A 16,940-nucleotide genomic window follows, 5' to 3' on the forward strand; every position below is an offset into this window, starting at 1 on the left:
AGGGTGTGTTTGAGGTAAGCAGAATACGATTAGCTCCCTCCTGGAATCAGACTCGTACTGTTATGAGAAATGCCACAGGCTCTTGAACAATCTTACAGGGTGAGGATTTAGCCTGGGTGCTCTTCACTCATGTTTGGAGATTGTCTAGCACATTTTCGGTGCTAGACCAACCTGTTTTACTTCTCTCCAACCCAGTGCATGCTGGGGCACTCCATCTATACCACCGACTTCCTGCAGCAACCCAAGTTCTTTGTTGGAGGCCTCCCAGCCCAGTGTCAGTGGGCTGGGCCTGTTCAGTTTATGAAACAAGGGAAGATTACAGCCCAGCGTGATATGGCTGCAGGCCATGTATGTACTTCTGCGCTTGTCAGTTGGGGGGAGCCTGTATTTTTGACAAACATCAGTGCTGTGATATTGATTCACTAGGAGGAATCTTGAGTTTGAGTGGGATAAGGGGCCCCAGGGCACTGAGGGCTAGAGGCAACATAGCATTTAGTCCCCATCAGCTGTGAGAGGTGGCTCCTTTTGCTGATCACTAGTGACCCTTGTGGCACTGATGGATTCTAGAAGATGTGGAAACCCCTTCACAGCTGCTATGGCAGAGAGAGACTTCAGGAAGGCAGCCTCTGCTGCTGTATTGCACAACAGGGAGCTTTACCACCACTCCACTGGTTGAGAAGGGATACCAGAGTATGGGCCACTGGGTTTATGTGGAGATGGATACCAGACTAGATGGGCCAGAGCTTGTATCCAACATAGCATCAGGTGGAAGACTGGCTGAGATGGACCAATGGTCTTTCTAGGAGGGTGTTAGCACAGTAACAATTTTGCTGTCTAACATCAGGCCAGAAAGCAGGGACTCCTTCCATGCATCCCCCCACTCCCGCTGAGGGCACAATACAACACAGGACAAGAGGCTATTATATATCATGCTTTTAATACAAACTTAAAAAAATCTGGAACAATAGAAACTGTACAGATTTGATCAACTTTTTGTTTTGTTTTTAACTAAATCTCTAGACACGCCAATGTCCCGTTCCAAAATATTGCACAACATTCTGAATACAAAACTCTGATTGTATTCCTCCTTCGCTAAAGAAAAAAACAGCAACCCCCTGATCCCCCTCTCAGTAGACCCCTTCTCATAAAACAAACAGAACAAACATAGGAACCTTTTACATTAAGAAACATACATAATTCTGTCCTCTTTGTGTTCACACATTTTCTCTCTCTGTCTCCAAGATCATACAGTTGTTGATTCTCTCTTCACAAGGGGTTAGGGAGGGAGAAAGAGGGAGCTGGGGGATGGAGAAAGGAATTTTCACTGCTTTTTTTTTTTAAGTTTTTTTTCCTGAAAAAATATTTTTTCTCTCCTCTTAAGAAAAAATCTCAAAGAAAAAATTACATTTTTTTACGTTAGAAATATACATATATTATATATACCTCTTACATTTTACAAATGTAGCAAATTATTCAATACAAACGGACATCAACAAAAAAACACAAACCCATAAAAAATAAAAGTTTAAAAAAAAAAATCTCTCTTGCTCTCTTTTCCTAAGAAACCAGGTTAATTAGTGCAGGTTTTAAAAAATAAAATCGAAGCTGAACGCCTAAATCCAAGACCAGACCAAAAAAGGCCATTAGTTTAATTGTCACCAGTGCTGGAGAAACGCTTCTGAAGCACACTTTTTTTCCTTTAAGGATACAAAGAGGTTGGTCCCCTCCCCTTTCCCTCCCCATCTTTGCGACACTATTTTTAAAGCAGTTACAATACGTGTAAGCAGGTTAAAGCAGCGTCAAAGCTTCACACACATAGCAGGTGGCTGGTGATATTCCATCTCTCCCCTCCCTTCCTACGCCATTAGAGGGTGCACAATCCCACCCAGGCAGTGACTCATGGCAGCATTTTGCAGAAGGATGAGAGGGGTGGAAACAACAAAGGAAACTGGGCTGGGAAGCCAGCCGGTCCTCTGAGGTGCGGAGAGTTATTCAGTCCAGTGCAGTAGTCTGGCAGTCTACAGGACACTCAAAGGGGGGGAACTGGATGGCAGTGGTAAAGTTGGTGGGAAAGAGGATCAGCTAAACAGATCCCCAGAGTCTCATTCTAGTTTTTCCATCTTCAACCCGGCAGGTTTCACACATCATGCTAGGATAGACTGCTTAGTAGTGGATGCCCTCGTCTCCCCTCACCCAGCAGTTGGGTCACAGTCAATAAGGGGCAAGCAGCCTGTTTTGGGAAATGGTGTGTTGGGATTCAAGCCAATCAGAAGAGCGATCCTCCCATTAATGCAATAGTGAGGGGGATTTAGAAAAAAGCCCTCTACTGAGACCAGGGTGGTGTCAGTTGTGGCAGGGCAATTCCCTTAACCCAAATAAGGTTCATTCACAACATACACACAAAGACATGAGGGCTGGAGTGTCATCAACTTGGTTTTTTGGGGGCGGGGAGAAATGGGAGTTCAAAGCCTCCTTCCACCGATAGACAGTGAAGTCTTGGAAAAATAAACTGGATCTTATCCCTTAATTACAGAAATGCTCAAGGTGAGTCTCAGAAGAAGCTCCAGAGACAGGTTTAGTTAAAAATAAACATGGGAGACAGCAAAGATGGAAATGATTGTTTAAAAAAAAAAGAAGAAAAAAGAATGCCCCAAAGCTAGATGTCTCTTCACTTGCTTCCTAGCCCAAGGCTGACACCCCAGGAGGCAGTCTTCCCACCTAGAGTCCCCAATCCCAGGTAGCCCTTGGGGTTCTAGGTTGTCCCATCTGGGAGGAAGAGGGATCCCCACACACCATGGAGGCAGGCTATGGAATGGCAAGATGCAGAAGCAGTCTATCAAAGGCCGCTACTGTCCTACTCCCTCCCTTGCTTCAGCGTTTTCTACTTGGGGCGGGGGGAGAGAAGGGAGAAACTAGGGAGCAGCTTTAGGATTCCTAGCTCTTTGTTACTCCCAATAATGAGGAGGGGACAACTATTCATCTAGGTTCTGGAATATCAATTTCTTCTCCCCACACCATCAGTCATTTCAAAGTATTAGTCCTATTCTGCAGCGCGCCCCCTCTAGACTGTGTGTCTCTGGCTGGATCGATCAGTTAACACCAGGGGCCGAGTACAAACCCACCTGGGCATTCCCCTCTGTACTAAGTCACCTGCCCCCTCCTACCCTTCCAGAAGGAAAGCAAAAGGGGTTTGGTCACACTTTATTATATTTTTTTAATAAAAGAAAACAGGAAGTGACGTCCCTCAAGCTATCAATCAGGAAAGCAGCCTGGGCGATGCAACCCCCTGCTCTCCCCAGAAAGCTGCGCTGCCTCTTCCAAAGAAGGAAACCCTTCCCCCCCACTGAGCCAAAGGTAGCTGAGAGTAAGAGAACTCAAAACATTTGGAGACTGCTCCAAAGGAACATCAGTGGATGCCGCTTACATTGGAGGGGAAGAAAAGCACATAAGAATGTGAGAGGCAGCATATCTAACCATGTCCCCTGAAAGAGAAGTGCGATACATAAGGACCAATACTTCCTCCCTTTAAACAGCAGTGGGTGCACCTACTGTAGTGCTTGTGTAGAACAGCAACCCTATCGAACGGACACTGGCTCTGGCCAACTTGAAGAGACCAGCTCAGACAAGATCCTTTATGCAGGAGGCTGGGGGTAGGAATCATAAATGGACTCACTGGTATAACACAGTGCTGTTCTTCTCCAGCATTCACCTCTGGATGAAAGTGCAGAGAGGGAAGACTGCAGGAAGCAGCCGTTTCATAGAAGTGCTCCAACTTAACCGCCTGGCAAGGGAAAGGAGGCTGGGGGAATCTTATTCCAAAACAGAGGCTGGCATCAATTGTGGCAGTTTTGAAGGGTTTTGGATGACAAGGTCATAGCAGTCTAAAGCAGGCAGGGTAAGGGGAACTCGGTACACTCACCCAGTCTGTTTCCCGGGGGAGGAGAGGAACTGACTAATCATGGAAAGAAGCAAGCCCCCCCACACCCTTCTCTGGGAAGCATGCAGTGAAATTGTGCACCTCTAGACTGGCACTGAAAACCAAACGAATACCCCCGGCCCTCTCAGCAAGGCAGCCTAGCACCCAGGGATATGGGAATGCCCAGAACAGGCCATCTCTACACCAAAGAACAAGGTACTAAAGCCCAGCTCTGAGGAGGAAGTTGGGAGACAGGAAGATAAAGTGACCTATGTTTCCACCATTTCTGGACCAAACAAACCCATTACAGGAGTAAAAAAGTGGGTAGGAAAAAGCACGGGGATTGAGTTAAAAAACAATTCAGTGCTTCAGGAGCGCTGCCCGGCACAGCACAACGACTCCGGGGTTGTCTCTCTTTCCAAGAAGCTATATTTATAAGATTTCAAATTTTTGTATATTTCTATTTTTCATTTTTCTTCTCTCTCTTTTTTTTTTTTTTTTAAATTCTTGTTTTCCCCAAATACTCTCCTTCCTCCTGGTCAGTTGGCCAGGACGACAGGCTGGAACGACTGGCTGGGATACTGCATGGCATTCAGGTTGTAGCTGAGTCCTTCCACAAAGGGAGACTTCTCCAGAAAGAGGCTGTTGCTGCTGCCGCTGAAGACTTGAGCCACGTCAAAGCCGCTGCCGCCGCTGGTGCTAGTGCTGAACTGGGAGGCCGGCGGGATGCTGCCGCCCTGATTCTCGTTGGTGACACCCTCAAAGAAGAGGCCGCTGGCTCCGGACGATCCGCCATTGTAAACAAACTCCTTGGCATTGGGGGAGAGCTGCGACTGAGGAGCTTGACTCCCCCCGCCCCCGACGAAGTTCAGAGAATGCATAGAGAGGGAGAGGCCCTTGTGCTTCAGCAGGTTGTTGGTGGGTGACCTGGCCATTCTTTGCTGCTGCTGTTGAGCTCCTGCTCCCCCACCCCCACCCTTCTTCATCTTGGTAGAACCAAACTTTGTGGCGGCAAACGTGGCAGTGGTAAAGGTGATGGGCTGGGCAGAGCGGGGAATGAAGGTGGGGCTGGGTGACTGGCCAAAGGATGGCGATGGTGAGTTGGACAGGGAGTTGTCCTGACTACCAATGGGGACAAACACTTGGGCATCAGGGTTGAAGCTGCTCTTGATCTCCTTGTCCAGCTCAGCTGCACTGCAGCCCTCACTGTCATCCAGATACAGGACCTTGACGGACCCTTTCTCGCCAATCTGGTAGGAGACCTCAGAAGGATCGATCCAGACGCTCAGTTCTTCAGGCACATTGGCCCGCACATCCTCTACGGCCAGCCCACTCCGCTTGGCTGCCAGTTCCACCACCGGATCCACCGTTTCCCCGATGTGGACGCAGCGATAGCCAGAACCCTTCAGAGGCTTTTCCGGGTACCAGTGGCCCTCATACTTCTTCTTCAGCAGGCGTTCTAGCTCTTCACCAAACAGGTCTGCCCGCCTCCGGGGAAGCTTGTTATACAGGTACGAGATGATGAAGTTCAGAGCAACTTTGATCTCCAGATGCATACTCCCTTCACGGCAAGCAAGTCAGGGCAGTGTATTGAAAGAGACAAACAACATACACAAGATTTGGCTCCAAGCAATCCTAGAAAAGAAAGAAGAAAAACAGATGGATGAAGAGAACATGGCAACTTTAATATTGTTGAGGCAAACAGCTTAGTATATTTAAAAAGGATTAGACATTTCTACAAATAGCATTTGCAATGACACTTCCTAGAATAAAAGCTACATAAATGTGATCAATCCTTATGCTACATGACATAAATGGATTGCTAGAGGAGGTCAGGAAGAAATTCTGCCCTACTAAATGGAATGAGTACTACGTTGAACTGTGTGTACACGATGCCGTTTTCTCAAGTTATCCAACACTGATCACCAATGGAGACAGGATACCAAACTAACCAGACAAAACAGGTTTTTTTTGGTACAGTGGTTAATATGTATTTTAATACATCTCTTTTTGCTTCAACTCTTATTTATTTCCTTTCACCGCATGTGCCTCTGATTTAAAAAAAATTACATCAAGGCAGAATCACGAGAGTCTTTCCACATCCTGAGTTGAGATCAACTCCTTAATTCTGTATGGCAACACCAGCCTCTCTGCTGAGGAACAGCAACAACACTCAGTTGGAAGGCAGTGGCTGCTGGTGGTTTTTGGAGATTTGCACTCTCTGGTCCTGCTGGCTCAAGGATGAGAGAGTGGAGGTGAGGGTATGATGATAGCGAGGCACTAACTGCCTGCCCAGTTTTACTATCTCCTCGAAGTGGACAGTTCATCTGACATTCAGATACTCACCTGCCCCGACAGAGGATTTGTCTAGCTAAATCAAGCTAAAAAGCTTCATGTCTCAGTTTAATCCAGATCAATAAATAGTGTGGGATGTGCACACTACATACATTGCTGGACACCTGTTGTGCATAGTTCCCAGCCCTGTTGTTATTCCAGCAGAATAAGGGTGTATGGGGAGTATTGTAGGCCCACACAACTTAACTCACTTGCCAAAACAGAACTAATCCTCCTTCCCTCCTTGATGAGGTCATTACTGAAAGCATGAAAACCCACGAAAGCAGAGTGTGAAACCACAACACTAACTCTCCAACGTAGACAGATTAATGAACAGAGTCTTTTTCCAGGTACCAACACACTCTCTAGGTGGGTCATTTCCTCAAAGAAAAGAGATGGGAGGGAAAAGACAGAGAATCTTACAGACTTTTTAAAAAAGAAGCATACCACTATCAACTCCTGCTCCATTCAGCAGGGAAGCGGCACATCCAGTTTTTAATTGATAGCTTAGTCAGAGGCAAGTCAGCTCTCCACTACCCTGGGCTCTGCTCAAACAAACATGCACACACCACATTCATCCACATTGGCAAAATAGGCTTAAGGGGCGCTCTCAAGCCTTCAGCCCAAGCATTTAGGTTGCAGGCCAAATGGATTTCTCTCTTTTTTTTTGGTGTGGAGCACAGAGTTAAGTAAGCCAGCATTCCCCTACAGAACTAGAAACCCAGACTACTCTGGTCTAGATCAAGAGAAGCAGAAAGGGAAACTGATTAGGGCTAGTTTACCTGTCTTGGTTGAGTGGATGGCAGGGAATAAATATGTAGCACTAATGGCGATATGCACAATTTGTTTTTAAATGAAGACGGAGTTATGACAAAAATGACAGTACAAATTCTAAATTAAAAAGATATTATATTGGTAACTTATGTTCAGGGAGGTTTATACCCAGGAGTACAACAGGCAGCTGGAGCTGTAAATACCTCAAAATCAGCGAGCAGAAGAAACTACAAAGTTCTAGAAATAAACCCCTTCCCTTTAGCCTCACGTGGAAGTAAGTGAGTAGAGGCAGTGAGTGACTGCTGAGAGTCGAAAAGGCACCGCCAGCCTTTGGAGCTTGGATTTCAGGAGTTACTGGACCATGAGAAGTTCTGTCAGGTCACTGGGAACTAAGTTAAAATAAAACAGAAACATGCCAAGAAGAACTGAACAAAGCAGCTTTCTGAAAGGCCAACTAGGACAGGTCATTCTCAGGGTGGTGTGTAGGTGGGACTCAATAGCTTGGGTTGGAGGCTTTAAATGATTTTCAGAGGAAAGGAGAATCAGTGGGCCTGCGGAATACATGTTGAAATGATCACAGAGGCCTAATCAGCCCATGTTATGCCAAGTAGACTGCATAAAACCAATGTCTGTTACTATGACCTAAAAAAAAAAAAAAAAGCACCCAGCCTGGTTCACTGGAATCCTAGCAAGATTGGATGTTAGTGGGATGACACCTCTGGGTCACAATTCTGATCCAGATCAGTGCATTAGAGACCAAAAGTTAAGTGGGGTGATATAAGAAAATCTTGGTTTTCAAATTTCAACAACTGTTGTATTCAAGAGATTTCCAAAAAAGAGAGACAATGACAGTATAAAAATACAGCTTTTCAGGTTGCTTGTACTCAAGAAAGGTCCCTTTAACAGAACAAGGACAGGAGGTAATAAAGAGTTTTCTTGAAAAGAGAATCGATATAGTGATCTTTAACAGAAATTGCCAACAGCCTTAGTGGTCCCTAGCAACTGCAGGCAAACTGGAACTGACAGATGGGATCAGTCAGTGGTCCATTTAGTCTAGTATTACTTCTCTGACAGTGACCAGCACCAGATGTTTTAGAAGAAGGTAAGTGGGGAGGGAAACAAAATCCAAACACTCTAGGGACTTGATTTATTATCATCCCCAAAACAGCACAAAGCCTCAGTGCTTCTCAGCAGTCCTGCATCTTCACCAACAAATCAGCACAGTACTTCCGTGGGAGGCAAGGAGGAGGAGTAAAATGCAGCAACCAATTTCAGTATCAAGCTTGCAGAGAGGAGTTATAAAAATGGAGTACTTTTTCTTTTTTTTAAAATGGAGAATACTCGGAGTGTGGCGTCTGTGGCTGCAATTTAAAAAAAGCAATTAACCAAACAACAGCAGGCACCAAGACAGCTACATACAACAGGCCTTGGCAGCTGCCTTCAAATGTAAGAGAGGGTTCCAAATGAGCAACAGTCACCATTTATTCCCCACATTGTTAACACAATAAAATGTATTCCATTAGGATCCCTTAATCCCAGGATTGCCAATACAAGAACCCGTATGGCGGAGCTGATTACTAGTTTTAAACTATAAAATAGTTGCAGCTGAATCTGCACATCTGCAGTGAAAAAATATATTTTCTTTTACACACCTAGGGAGCTTTTGGGAGGGGTGGCGGAGAAGCAAAGGTCTTGAAGCTGATGACCAAAGTAGAAAGTGTCATAGCATGTTTTACAAATAAGGTCAGTCACAGGAAAATGTATATATTTCCCCCACCTGCATATATTTGCTGGACAAATATTTTATTGTGGAAGGAAGACTGGGGGAGGAGGGCAAGAAAAAAAAAAAAGAAAAGAAAAGAGGATGAATGTTTCATCACATAGGTTATGTTGCAGAAATGCAGGAGCTCTGGAGATCAACCCTCTCTCTCTCTCTCTCTCTCTCTCTTTTAACAGAGCACAGATTTTAAAGAAAATGGGCAAAATGACTGTACACATTAGATGAGAGTGCACACTTTAAACATCCCCATTCCTCCCGGTTATGAAGACATTAGAAAGTGACCTTGTAAGACAAGTTTCAATCTGAAACAAGATCTATTTTTTAAAACCCATAAAGAGCAATTATCCCTCTGAAAACAGGTCTGTGATTCTGCCCCCTCATTAAGCGCACACAGTGACATTTCAAAGGGCTTAAAAAAAAAAAAATATCAAGGCCAGGATGATAGTATATAACCTTCTATGTTACTTTGCAGGCCACACCCTACCAAAACAACAGCCTTGTCTCTAACCATCCTCACTCACCGCCACCCACAGACTGTGAGAGGCAATCCAATTATTTTCTATCTTTAAACTATTTTAAGGCACATAACATAACCTCCAAAATAAAGAGAGAGAGAGAGAGAAATATTTTTAAACACTCAGCCACCCCTGCAGACTGTGTGCATGGGGAGGAATGGGCCCTATGGACACACATTCTAGACACCAAGATAGTAGATTTTTGCTATCTCCTCTTCCCCTTATAAACACTATCAAAACCACTGTCCTGTGTGTGTGTGTGTGGTGATAGTGGGTGTTGAACAGAGGACACGCCCCTCCCAAGCCGCATCCTATGCAAAATATACATACATTCCTCTCTCAGCTGGGAGTCCAGCTCCCCCCACCCCCTTTTAGGCACAGCAGCCAAGGCTTATAGAGGATGATGCATTTCCAATAACCCAGCCAAGGAAATTTCTACAAATACTCGGAGTCCGCCTCCCCCACCTTACTATATCTAACACACAGGATCCTGGGAGTTGCAGTCCTTCACCCTCCACTTCTCCAGTCCCTCATCTGAGCCGAGGCGAGTGACCTACTTTGTCCCTGAACTACATTTCCCAAAATGCCTTTCGCCAACCCTGGCCAAAGAACCCGCGCCTGCTCAGAGGAGCAGTGTAGAAAATTTTCCATGGCACATGCGCTCTTAGTGCTCTCAACCCTCCCAGCCAATTGCCCAATGCAAGAAACACACCCCATGTACCGTGTCATCGGGAATTGCTGGGTATTTTTAGGGGTCTAAGCGAGCTCTTGCCTTTCGGGTGGGGGGAGGGCTATTTACCCTTCACCTTCCCATACACACCCGGAAGCCCCCCACAGATATTAGCAAACATCCCCTTGGTTGGGGGCTAGGAGTGAGACTCCGAAGTGGGGTACTGGAGAGCTCTTTGATGGTATTACGACAATTGCCTTTAAAGACTTAAGGCCACACCTGTACCCCCACCCCCACCCAAAAAAAAAGCCACCCAGCTTACTCCCTTCTTCCCACATTGTCTCCTCACACCCTTTACTTATGTATCCCTGTCCCACAGTAAGGGTGACCAGAGATCCTAATATCAGGGGTTTTGTCTTGTACAGGCAACTATACACTCTCCTCCCCCCTAACCCGCAAAAAGAGTGTCCTGATTTTTCACACCTGCAATCTGGTCACTACCCACAGCTGCCTCGCTGTTGGGGGGACGAGATCAGCCACCAAATCAATAGATCCCAAACAAGGCCCCAGGAAGAGGCCTGCAACTGGGTGGCAGGGAGGAGGAGAGACACGGGGTGACTCCCCCGGAAGCAAGGACATTTCTTTGCTTCAAAATATATTCGGGAAGGGGGTGCATGGAAGAAGGGAAACCCTAATAACCCTCCCTGGGGGAAGGGTGCTTAGGCCTCGCCTGACCTTTACTTCTGCCGAGGATATAGCAAATGACCCCTCCTGTTCTCCCGGGGAGAAGGGGGCCCAGGCCAGAGACCTGGCTTTGTTACAGCCTTCCAGACTAGACACTAGCCCCCATCGCCCGGAGCCTACAGATCTTTCGGCCTGGTCCTTTGTTGGGGACTCCCCCCCCGCAGCATGAACATCCTTAGTCCCTCTTAGAGTTGGGCAAAGAGGGAACAGATCGGACCCCATATCCCCGGCCCCAACAATAGGGGATCCTCCCCCACAGATTCTCCTCAAAGGGAAAAGAAATGATTCAACCCGCTAAGGGCACTGGGATTTTATTTCTCTGTCTTATTTCCCCCCCCCCCTCCAATCTTCCCGGTCCACGGTGGAAGGGCCGTTCCTGCGCTAGGCCACCCTCCGTTGGCCTTCAGGACCCCGTCCCAGGCCGGGGAGGGGGGCGACAGATCGTCAAACAACAGCGTCGCTTGGCCAGACCACAATGCCAGTGGTCAGCAGTGCTGAAGGAAGCGAGCCCCGCCAAGGAGCAGCCCCCTCGCCCCATCCAGCCCCCTGATTGCTCCCTTTTGGCCAAGGGCAGCTGCTTCCACAAAGGGGGAGCGGACCCAGCCTCCGCCCTCCCCCCCCGTTCTTTTTCAGCTATCAAATAGGTGCCCTGTCCCCAGCCCCAAACCGCAGGCTCGTTTTTCTTTAGGGGCTGTCTCTGGACCTTTCATTTTTAAATCCCCTCGTCAGAAGAATAACAAAAGCCAGAACAAAATGGTGAACTCGGCGTCACAAGCCAAAGGACGGTCACCCCCCCCCATTGCAAATAAAGATCCCACCTCCCCCAAGAAGCCACCAGCACCAGAAACGCTTTAAAGGATGAAAACGACGGGGGGGGGCACCAAAGCTGATGTCCTACAAATGGGGAGCCCCCCCCCCGCAAGCCAAGGCCAGATTTTCCCCCAGCCGCCCCGCATGCTGCAGAGTGGGAAGGGGCAGGGTGGAAACTGAGGCAGGGGGGGTTTCTCCTCGGGGAGCCGCCGCTCTCGGCTCCGATGGAGGCTGAGCGCAGCGAGGGAGCAGGCGAGCCAGCCGCAGTCAGCCAGCGGGGCTGGGGGAAGAGACGGGTCCCAGTCCGGGGGGGGGGGTGTGTCAAACAGCAGGTGTAAGGGGGGGAGGCAGGGCCGCTCTGTGCCCCCCCCCACCATCCCCCGATCGCCAGGGAGCGCCCCAGCCCCACTTACTTCGACCTCGGCTGCAACGCAGGCGGGAGGGCGGGCGGCTCCTTTCTCCTGCCAGGGGTGGGTGTTGCTGGAGGGTTTCTCTGGAGGTTTCTTTTTCCCTCTCTCTTTTTTACGGGGTGCGGTTGGGGTGGGTGGGTGACTTCCCCCCTGCTATGGCCTCGGTGGGAGGGGTTGTTTGGGGCGCCCCCTGGCTAGTTTTTTTCCCCCCCCCTCCTCTCCCTCGGCTGGGATCCGGAGCCTCCCTCGCCCTGGCCCAAAGTGAGCAAAGTAAATGAAAAGTTTCACCCTTAGCAACCCTGCGCAAGGATCTCCTCTTCCACACCCAGCGTGACGCGTCCTGCAAAGGACAAGGGGGTGGGGGAGAAGGGAGAGCCGGAACTACTTCCCCAAACCCTCGCTGGAAATTAACCCTTTTGTCCATGCTCATCGCGGGCCCTTAGTCGCCGCGCGCCTTCTCCTGGAGGGAGTCCGTGCGCGGATCGCCCCGGGGCTGTAGTCCGTGTGTGTGTCTGTCCTTTTCTCTCCCCTGCTCCAGGTTGTGACTTCCCTAAAGGTTGGAGCTTCCCCCCCCCCCCCCCCCCGCTTTCCCTGTCGTGGTCTGTTCATGGTGGATCACTTCTGGCTAGTCGAGGAAGCCCCCCCGCTCTGGGCCTGGGCTAGCCTGAACACCTCTCCCTCCTGAAAGCTGTTGTGTTATAACTTCTGATTGCGTTGTTTTGTTGCTAAGTTTTTCTTTATCTTTTTGTAATCTCTGTAATTGTTACAAATAAACTTCTTTTCTGTTTCAAAAAAATCACTTCTGGCTAGGCAGCTATGCGATAGGACAGAGCTGCAAACTAGGGGCAGCTGCGCTGGCTGTTTTTGCAGCTTGTGTAGTGGTTTGTCACGCTGTGGCGTGTGCACTGGTTTAAGAGAGAGGAGAAAGGGGCACGGAGGGATTTGGAAGGGATCAAATAGCCAGGCTGGATTGACCTGAGATTTCCTCAAGCTTCTTATCGCTTCAGGACTTGGGACAGAGCAAGAGCATCAAAAGGGAGGGAAAAACCGATAAGATTTTTCTTTTATCTCACATGCATCATTGAGCTGACATCTCCCAACAGCAGCTACAGCGAATGGCGTTAATGGGGTTTGTGTGTGTTTTAAAGGGCGGCTAATCGTAGACATCCCTCTCTTTGATGGAGAGCGAGGACCCGCTTCAAAAATGACCTCAAAGCAGAAGAAAGGCTCTTTGAACAAACGCATTCCCACTCCGAAAGAAACCAGTAAAACCCAGGATACACTTTCAGCATCAACTCTGTTCAATGAAAAGGGTAAAAAACAACCCTCTTTTCAAAGGTGGTTGACAGAAATCCCCTAGCCTGATCGTTCCACAGGCTCCTGCTGTGCAAAAAAGAAAAGCTAAGCTCTCCCAGCAGCGGAGAGAAGATAGATGCGTTACAATGATTTCCCCCACGCTGCTCCATAGAAACCCCATTATCCAGTCGCCTCCTGAGCCTGCCGCAGCAGATCTCCCCACGCGTCCCGGGGCTGCTGACCGGCTCGCTGAGGAGTGGGACACGCGTGGGTGCGCACCGGCTGTTTGGGCAGGCAGACGGGGCGAGGGGAGCGCGCCCCCACGCTCATAAGGAGGGGGCGTAGGAGCGGTAGGTGACACATCGAGGCGAGACGAATGCAGGCTGCACGAGCAGCACCGCCCCACGCGCGTTTGCATGTGTGTGCGCACACCCCTCTCGCCCAGACCCAGTGTGATCATCATCGCCCCCCGGGAGACCCCCGCAGCGTGCCCGAGTTGACTGGCATTCGCCGCGGCGCGTAGCCCGCGCGAGCGCGCGTTCGGATCGGGAGCGAGGGAGGGTAGGTCTGCAACGCGCCGCCACTCCCCCTCGCTTCGTTTCACAGCGCTCTTCGCACTGAGGCAAAGGCCTGCAGCCAGCAGCCTCATTAGCGCAGCGTTACACCTCACGCTAGGGCCGCAGCTCCCCCCGCCCGGCCCCGCGAGCCAGGGATGTGACTTTAACTGTCCCCTGGGACGCATTTCCCTCCTGTCAGCCTCTGGTTGCAACGCCCAGCTCAGGGACTATTTTTTCCCCAACGCGCTTGCGCATTGACTTCATCACCACCAGTTCAGGCGCAGGCATTGACACACTACGAGCAACCTGCAAGGTGCACGAGCAGAGACTGTGCTAAAAATAACAGCGGCGTGTTAGCAACAGCCTCCCCATTGGCTGGCAAGGTTAGGAGGAGCCTCCGGATTGGTCTGTTGCGTCAACCAGTCAGCTGAAGGGGGCGTGTGCGGGCAGGGCCGCCTCAACCGCGGAGCAGAGGCTGCTGGGAGTTGTAGTTTTCTATTCAAAGGTTCTAGGAGGCCTTACAATGGGGCCTTGTGTGTCCAAGCCCTGCTTTGTGGAGATGAACAGCTAGATATTGTTTTAAGGTTTTATCTAGGTCAAGTAGGCAGGGCTCACCTTAAGCGTAAGCAAGATAAACGATTACCTAAGACTGTGGCAGACTCTGTAGCTCATGGCCCAAGTCGCAGCCTATGGAAGAAGGCAGTGCAGAGCTTGGTAAAACTGTCATCTACTAGTCATACTATGACATATCATATATTTACCCTTTTCAAAATGGGTTAGACACTGAGAAGAGGCTCTGCGGTGACACTAGCGAGCATCAGCACAAGGGCTTGTTCTTCATGTAGTGAAAGAAATATTTTTCTAAAAATTATAGTAAAATAAATACATAAAATTCTAAGAGTTCATGGTCCTGCTGCTTCCAGGTTGAAGCCAATCACCAGCTGGGGTCAGGCAGGTATATTCTCCACAACAGCACTGCAGAATAAGGCACATTATAGAGGATTTGATGCATTCCTCAGCCGCAGTGCTATTGACATGCATTTATAGGGTGCCAATGGCTATTGCACTGGCCCCACTTTCAATGTTTTAAACTGGGAACTGTTCTCAATTCCAAATAACAAGAAAAAATACACAACAAGCTCCTGCAGGCCCCTAACTTTAAGCACTGAGAACAGGAAAAAATACAGCCAGTTGCCTACCTAAGGGTATGTCTACAATAAAATAAAACACCCGCAGCTGGCTGGGGTCAGCTGACTTGAGCTTGCAGTGTAGGGTCTGAGAACCCAGGCTTCAGCCCAAGCCCAAATGTCTACACTGCAATTTTACAACCCCAGAGCCCGAGTTCCGTAAGCCCAAGTCAACTAACCCAGGCTAGTCATGGGTGCTTTATTGAAATGTAGACATACCTTTAACGCCCAGGATTCCAGAGATCACAGGCAGGAAAAAATCTGAATAAAAACATGTCTTGCAAAGTGTTCTAGATGCGTCTATGTAAGATATATTTCTTGGAGGAATAAACTCCAGAAATGTGAACCACTACTGAAAATGCCCTGCTCCCACCTTCTGCAAGCTTCACCTTCAGGACAGTTGGGTTCAGAGTGAACAACAGCTCGGGTTCAGAGTGAACAACAGCTCTGGTTCAGAGTGAACACAAGTGGATGATAAGTCAGAGAGAGAGAGCGAGCATGCACCAGTCTTTTAGATCATTAACCACCAGCATCACCATTGGCAGAGAAAAGGTAATTGACTAGATTGACCAAGGGTCTGGTCCAATGACTCTGTTCACATTTTCCTTTGATCCTAAAGAACCCGCCAGAAAAGGTGGCATATTAGATTCATATGTAACCTCATTATCAGATCCTCTTAACTTGTGGAGTTACACTTATTTTTGAATCTTCCTAGAGCTTCAGACTACAGAAGACTATAAAACCTTTTGAAATAGTTGTAATTCTTTCAGGTTAAATTGCTCTCCACAATGGCTATTGCAAAAAAATATTCATCCCCAACCCTGCTTTCATGAAGATACTCTGTGTTCGCCAGGATCTCTCTATGGATCCTTTACACTTCACTCCCTTTTCCTCACAACCCCTCTCCCTCCAGCCACCATCTCTGTAGTCAAGGAAGACTGAATGAACTCAGTCAAGAGTATCTTGAAAAATCTGTTGTGGCAGTCATTGTTGGATATCACACTGCAGTAGGCATGGCTACTCATTCTTCTCCCCTCCCCCCGAAAAAGATCTGGAGCATATGTGGTTTGGTTTTGTTTTTTGGGGGGACAGGTTGAAAATGGGTGGCCATTGGGAAAATTATGAAACCTATAATGAACAAAATATCTCCATTACTTTTAGTTTAAGAGTAATTCAATTAAAAGAGTGCATTAAGAATTTAAACATTCCATTGCTTTGCTTCAAACAAAATCATCCTGTCAGCCATGCATCAGGAAATGAAACTGACCAGCCTAGGTTCAATATCATTAATAAAAAAGCCAATTACATTTCTGAAATTGTTTCAGTTTTAATAAGGTGTTAATAATAGCACATAAGGACTCTTAAAATATTTCTCTCTTGACTATGTCCCTTTAATTATCCAGAGGTGAATACACACACAGAGAGAAAGAGAGAGTTGAATTCTGTCCTAAGGATCCATTTATGCATTCTTGACCACTTGGCTATTACGACAAAAGAGAACTACTGAATCAGACACACACACAAGAGGGAAGGAATCTCCAGGTTGCCAGAACAAAGCTAGTTTTGCTAGGTTGTTTAATGCCAAGGAAGGTCAGTCAGGGTATAATTGGGCATAATTAGCACTTCCGTGCACAGGAACATTCTTTACTTTCAAGTCACATGACACTTAACTCAAAGGAAATGAGAAATTCTTTCCTGCCTTAGAAATGAAAACATTTGCTCATTTGAACATGTCAACAAAAAGTTCCCACCAAGCACCATAAAGAACAAAAACATGGCTGCTCCTATAAGTAAAATTTCAGATAGTAAGATCTGATCCCTGTAGCCAACACTCAGAGACAGAGCACATGAATAGAATCCAGACATTTGCCAACATCCAATTTTTAAAGAAGGCAACATTTCAGGTTCAGGGGGTCAAGCAGGGGACCAAATGATTCAAGGAACTGG

The 16,940-nt window shown here is 47.9% G+C and overlaps 1 protein-coding gene across 1 annotated transcript; it reads right to left on the reverse strand.

Annotated features, from left to right (window-relative positions):
- Positions 1–711: 711 nt before the first annotated feature.
- TOB2 (transducer of ERBB2, 2) lies at positions 712–12,111 on the reverse strand. Its single transcript, XM_074941692.1, has 2 exons — positions 11,957–12,111; positions 712–5,551 (listed from the first exon to the last, which is right to left on the reverse strand). The coding sequence occupies exon 2, from the start codon at positions 5,470–5,472 to the stop codon at positions 4,456–4,458; it is 1,017 nt and encodes a 338-aa protein (XP_074797793.1). The 5' UTR covers positions 5,473–5,551; positions 11,957–12,111; the 3' UTR covers positions 712–4,455.
- Between the last annotated feature and the right edge of the window lie 4,829 nt (positions 12,112–16,940).

This window comes from Natator depressus, chromosome 1 (genome assembly GCF_965152275.1).
Source record: "Natator depressus isolate rNatDep1 chromosome 1, rNatDep2.hap1, whole genome shotgun sequence".
Classification (NCBI taxonomy): domain Eukaryota; kingdom Metazoa; phylum Chordata; order Testudines; family Cheloniidae; genus Natator; species Natator depressus.